The sequence below is a fragment of the Neolamprologus brichardi genome, chromosome 18 (assembly GCF_056152115.1).
Source record: "Neolamprologus brichardi isolate AB-2024 chromosome 18, ASM5615211v1, whole genome shotgun sequence".
Classification (NCBI taxonomy): domain Eukaryota; kingdom Metazoa; phylum Chordata; class Actinopteri; order Cichliformes; family Cichlidae; genus Neolamprologus; species Neolamprologus brichardi.
In genome coordinates this window covers 29,928,837-29,934,189 of record NC_142121.1, presented here as the reverse complement: position 1 = coordinate 29,934,189, position 5,353 = coordinate 29,928,837, and the positions used below count along the sequence as shown (strand labels likewise).

At 40.2% G+C, this 5,353-nt stretch overlaps 1 protein-coding gene across 1 annotated transcript; it reads right to left on the bottom strand.

Annotated features, from left to right (window-relative positions):
- Positions 1-1,382: 1,382 nt before the first annotated feature.
- LOC118453926 (caspase-8-like) lies at positions 1,383-4,831 on the bottom strand. The gene is made up of 7 exons (XM_087831260.1): positions 4,177-4,831; positions 4,002-4,090; positions 3,703-3,837; positions 3,434-3,609; positions 3,189-3,294; positions 2,203-2,333; positions 1,383-1,432 (listed from the first exon to the last, which is right to left on the bottom strand). The coding sequence occupies exons 1-7, from the start codon at positions 4,511-4,513 to the stop codon at positions 1,426-1,428; spliced, it is 981 nt and encodes a 326-aa protein (XP_087687386.1). The 5' UTR covers positions 4,514-4,831; the 3' UTR covers positions 1,383-1,425.
- Between the last annotated feature and the right edge of the window lie 522 nt (positions 4,832-5,353).

Below are 5,353 nucleotides of genomic sequence, written 5' to 3'. Positions count from 1 at the left end.
GAGGCGTACTTCTGGGACGATATTTGATGCAGTGTGTGGTCTAAGCACTGACCCTCCACGCCTTCAGCCTCTGCAGCAATGCTGGCAGCACTCAGCGATTTTCAAAAGACAACCTCTGGATATGACGCTGAGCATGTGCGTTTAACTTCTTTGGTCGACCATGGCGAGGCTTGTTTTGAGTGGAACCTGTTCTGTTAAACTACTGTATTGTCTTGGCCACCGTGCTGCAGCTCAGTTTCATGGTATGGGCAATATTTTTATAGCCTAGGCCATCTTTATGTAGAGTAAAAATTCTTTTTTTCATATCCTCAGAGAATTCTTTGCCATGATGTGCCACATTAAACTTTCAGTGACCAGTATGAGAGAGTGTGAGAGCAGTAAGACCAAATTAAACACACCTGTTCCCTATTTGCATCTGAAACCTTGCAAAACTAACGAGTCACATGACACCAGGAAGGGAAATGGCTAATTGGGCACAATTTAGACATTTTCACATAGAGGTGTACTCACTTTTGTTGCCATTTGTTTAGGCAATAATGGCTGTTTGTTGAGTTATTTAGAGGGGACAGCAAATTTCCACTGTTATACAAGCTGTACACTGACTACTTTGTGTCACATCTTTAATGTTGTCACATGAAAAGATATAACAAAATATTGACAAAGATTTGAGGGGTGTACTCACTTTTTTTGAGATACTGCATATGTATTATGACAAAATAAAGAAGCACAAATGCTTCCATAAATAAAATTACAGACACACTGCAAACCAGACTGATAATGTCTATGATCGTGTGAATCTGGGACCCTTGCAGTGTTGTACTTGGTCTCACATATTTAAGGATGAGCCTCTTGGTGACAGTGTATCAGGGCCCTGGCATCTAAATACTCTCTTCTGTTGATCTCCCTGTTCACACGTGCCAGTCACGTTATCATCCATCTCCTGGCTGCAGGGAAACATCACAAACATATGCAACATCATGAACTGTAGGAAACTCTTAGTACAAAGTTTTCCATCAACACCACATTTAAAAAAAACAAACATACAAATTTGCACAGAGATATAATGTTATCATCATTTTCCCTATAAGGGGGACTTTTTTTCTGGAGAGAAATAAGGTGTTTATTGATTTGCTGTGACATTATAATTTTGTCAGTAACAACATGACAGTTATGAATAAAGTATGCATCACAAACTACTCTTAAGATTCCCTGAATTATAGACCTTAGATAGATATTTGTAAACTCAGACATCATTTATTAAAACTATAAAGTTCACTTTGGTAAATGAACTACGGTGTAATTGAAAGGAACAACCAAGTAATTCATTGTACATCAGCATAAATGTTACTGACAACAGAATACATGAAGCAATGAGAGTCTACCTGAAGAAAGGCGGGCTCTGTGTCTGGCTGTCCATCACAGTCTTCACCGCCTGGAAACAGAAAGAACGTTGTGAACTTACACCTCTAATATGAGCATGGTAAAAATAAAAGTTGGACATTTCAGAAAAGAATTACAAACACATATACTAATGTCTCTTCTACTATACCCAAGGAAATCTTGATCTTCTCTTACTTATTTTTGGTTGCCATAAGAGAATCATAAGCTAATCTAGCTCACTTTGGGCCTTCTGGGCTCTTCCCTAAACTCCACCGAGCACCAGTTCTGTTTAGTGGTTTTGTTTTGTTGATTTATCTTAAATAATGATCTTTTATTCAAGTTACATGTCTTGTGTGGACTCCCTCCTTGTCATTTAACTTGAGCCAGTTCATGAACCTGGGAGCATATCCAGAATCTCCAAAACCATCGCTAGTGTTAGAGCTTCAATAATTGCTGATAGCTAACTTACCTTGTGGTTTGAGTGCCACTGCTTTGCTTGAGTGCATCGGCTACTTGAATTACTTTTGGTTAGTTTTGTTTTAGGGTTGGAGGAGAGGAGCATCGATAACCATTTTATATGCCCTGCAAACCTATACACTTTAGTATACATGTCTGATTGTGTTCGCACCCTCACTTTTGAGTTTACATGAGCCATGCATTCCTCAACCAGTTTAGACACAAACATTTGGTGACTCATGGGATCATCATTAAACTGACACACTGCAGACACACACAGTCGTTGTTATCTATGGACCCTTGTAAAGAGTACAAACCCTGAATTTTAAATTCAAATCTACTTGTGTATGGAAGCGGCCCTCGTACCTCGTGGTGTAGTGTTTCACAGTCTTTGCCAGTTTTGCGTCCAGCTTTAGCAGCACATCATACAGCCCATCAACATGTGTGTCTGATATCAACTCTTTCTTTTCCATTTCAGCAAACACATCCAGCGCTGTCTGGAATCAACAGAGAAGATGTTTTCAGTTCACAGAGGCTCTGAAACTAGTAATCACTCAAGTGTAATAGAAAGTCATCTGTAATAGTGTGTGTGATAAAGACTGGACATTAGACTGGTGACTGCTCATTCTATGTTCATTAACCCTTTCATGGATAGTGGTCACTACAGTGGACAGCTATTCAAAGGTTGTTTTCTTGTATTTGTGTCAGTGTTGATGGTATACTTGAACATAAACCACAACATTGGACACTGATGTGTCACTCCATACCCTGCTACCCACTGGTCCACCTAAGTGGACATGTAAAAAAACTCTTTGAAGAACATAAAGTAAAGTACATGTTTTTTTCATGCCTAAAGATGAATAAAATACTTAAGAAAAAAATCCTGATTGAGATTGTCATAATTCATGCATGAAAGGGTTTAAGCTTCATGGAGAGGGTTTCATGCCATCATGATGTTGGTGTTTTAAAACCAGGCGTGATGAGTGAGGGGCGGATCTGACGCAGAAACCAGTGGGCTCTGACAGATCAAAACCCCATCAGTCAGAGTGCAGATTCGCCCTTAAGCGTCATAATTTAAAAAGGTGACCTCGTGTTGTCATTAGTACGACTCGAAAATAGTGATTGAGACCATAAACTCATCAGGAAAGTGTTTACTTCAGTCACAGATGACACAAGAGAGTTGGACCGTCATTACAACCCGACTTCTATTTGCTGGACTGATTTCACAGGCGTGAGAGCTAGCTTTACTTTTTAGATACGAGCAAAAACAAGATGTGAAGCTAGGATTTTGTCATTTGTGGTTGTGTTGAGTTGAATTTTAAACACTTAAAGGTGTGTGGGTGTGTTCTCACTTTACAGTGATCAAGGTGTCGATTGCCCAGCTTGGACTTCAGTAGAAGCTTCATGCTTGCAAGACCATCTACAGTCATGTCATCATATATTTTGTACAGCATTATTCTAAGAGTCATAGCAAAAGAGTCAAAGAGGGAAAAAATGAGAATGAGAAACAAAGAAAAAAAAAAAAACAGACATCAAATTTTGAATGAGTATTTCAGTACTGCTGTATTAATAAACTGTACTATTAAACTGTCCTTACCTGAAGTTTGACAGGACACGTCTAGCATCTGTTTCCTCTAGATTTCCACTGCCTGCCTCTAAGCGTATGATGAGGTCTTCTCGATGGATAGTGCGGAGCAGCTCCTTGAGGAATGTATTGTTCTCCAGTAGACCTTTTTCACTTAACCTTGAGAACAGCTCTTTGGCCTGCCTGATCTGTAGGATAAAGTATTTTATTATTCTTTTTAAAAAGGTTCCCACAAAGGCCAAAGAAACTAGAGTAAATAGCATAACACATGTGGTGCTCACCTCCTCCAGATGTTTCCTACTGACAACATCACTACACAAGAAGCAAAGCGCAGCCACCTCAGAAGATTCCAGTTCGTTGTTTATGTCCAACAAAGTCTGAATATTTATCGTGGACCTGCTCCTATTGGAACAGGGCTGGAAGGAATGATGAATACACATAATTACAACAGATAATGTATAAAAGCTTAAAAGAGCATAACAAAAGGCTTTGAGATTATCTTGTCTTTCAATATTCTGTGACTAAATTATCTAAATTATTATTATATACTAAATTATTATTATTCTTCTGAAATAAGCACCGTCACATGTTGCGCTCCTTTTCCTTTCCCGTCGTCGAACATCGTTTCCCTTTGGCTGGAGTTATGTTGTATACCTTTTGACTCGACGCCTGAAGGAATCACAGTGAAACAGAGTTACAGATCACAGTTAGCAACCATCTGCTCTCAGACACAGGATTTACATGTTTGTAATTACCATTGTGAGGTGGAGAAATTTCGACGGGCCTGGATACAAAGAGGGCCTCATTCAGTTGTAAGTCCTTCAGCTGAGAGAAAGTACTTTTAATGTCTTCATCAGTTTGCAGGAGGTTCAGGAAAGCTCCGCACGTATCGTCTCCTTTATTCATGATTTTATCCACGAGCTCAATAACGTGTCCCTCCGCATCTTCCCTGTTGATACTTTTAAGATTGTTGTATTCCCGTTGATTGATCAGCTCCTTCTCATAAACTTTGTTGAGGATCAGCCTGTAGTCTCCGGACAGAATCGTTTGAAGGGCTGTTTTGTTTCTCCTCACGGTGGCTTTGGCAGACATGCTGAGTCTACATTACAGACGTTTACACATCGTAACTCTATAGCAGCACAATATAATTTAGTTTTATTGTTTATTACACACAAACGCCGTTTGGGATTCCCAGAACACCGGCGCTCCCTCTTCCTGTTATCTCGGACGCTCCCGGAACTTAGGACGCTTTCGCTTTTAAAACTCAGAGAGAAACTAAGTCCCATGAAGACGTGGGTGCCACTGTGTAGTGTCCATAGACTGCTTCTGCTCAGGTGTTATCATGATGTCATCCCACACGCAAGTTTTGTGTCGGTTTAGACTTCAACAAGTGACGCGGGAGAAGAGTGCTGGTGGTTTCTCTGGTGGCAGCAGCCGTCACTGCGCTCTTTGCTGCCCCATCAGGAGCAACGAGGTAACAGCCTGGAGAGAGCAATCTGTCAGACAGTTGAGTGTATGATGAGGTGTATGATTGATATGACCCACAAGCCTAAACTCAAATGTACAAATGGGATTTGTGTGTAACGCAAATATGATCTCAAATATGATTTTTGTTTTGTTTCACTTTCAAAGAGCCTCATGAGCATACTAATGTCTACAAGTCAAAAATGGAGTATTGGAACACGCCCCATCTGTAGGAGAGAAAGGCTCATGCTGCTGAGGAACACAGGCAGTACTCTGATCAGCAAATTTCATTAAATATATTTATTTCTAAGTGTAGTGGGTTAGATTTGGTGGATGTTGGGTCATATACGGTGTCTGTGAATGCAGCATGAACATTCACCCCTCCCTTAGCTGTTAATCAGAGGTTAGTTATAAGGAACAGCTTTGGTCCACTCTTGTGTTCTGGCAACTTGCACTCTTTCCTGTTCA

Coding starts and splice junctions, on each gene's coding strand:
- LOC118453926 (XM_087831260.1), bottom strand. CDS start 4,513: ATGTCTGCCAAAGCCACCGTGAGGAGAAACAAAACAGCCCTTCAAACG. Junction 3,610..3,702: donor GTAGGAAACATCTGGAGGAG/GTGAGCACCACA, acceptor TTTATCCTACAG/ATCAGGCAGGCCAAAGAGCT. Junction 2,334..3,188: donor GACACCTTGATCACTGTAAA/GTGAGAACACAC, acceptor TGTTGATTCCAG/ACAGCGCTGGATGTGTTTGC.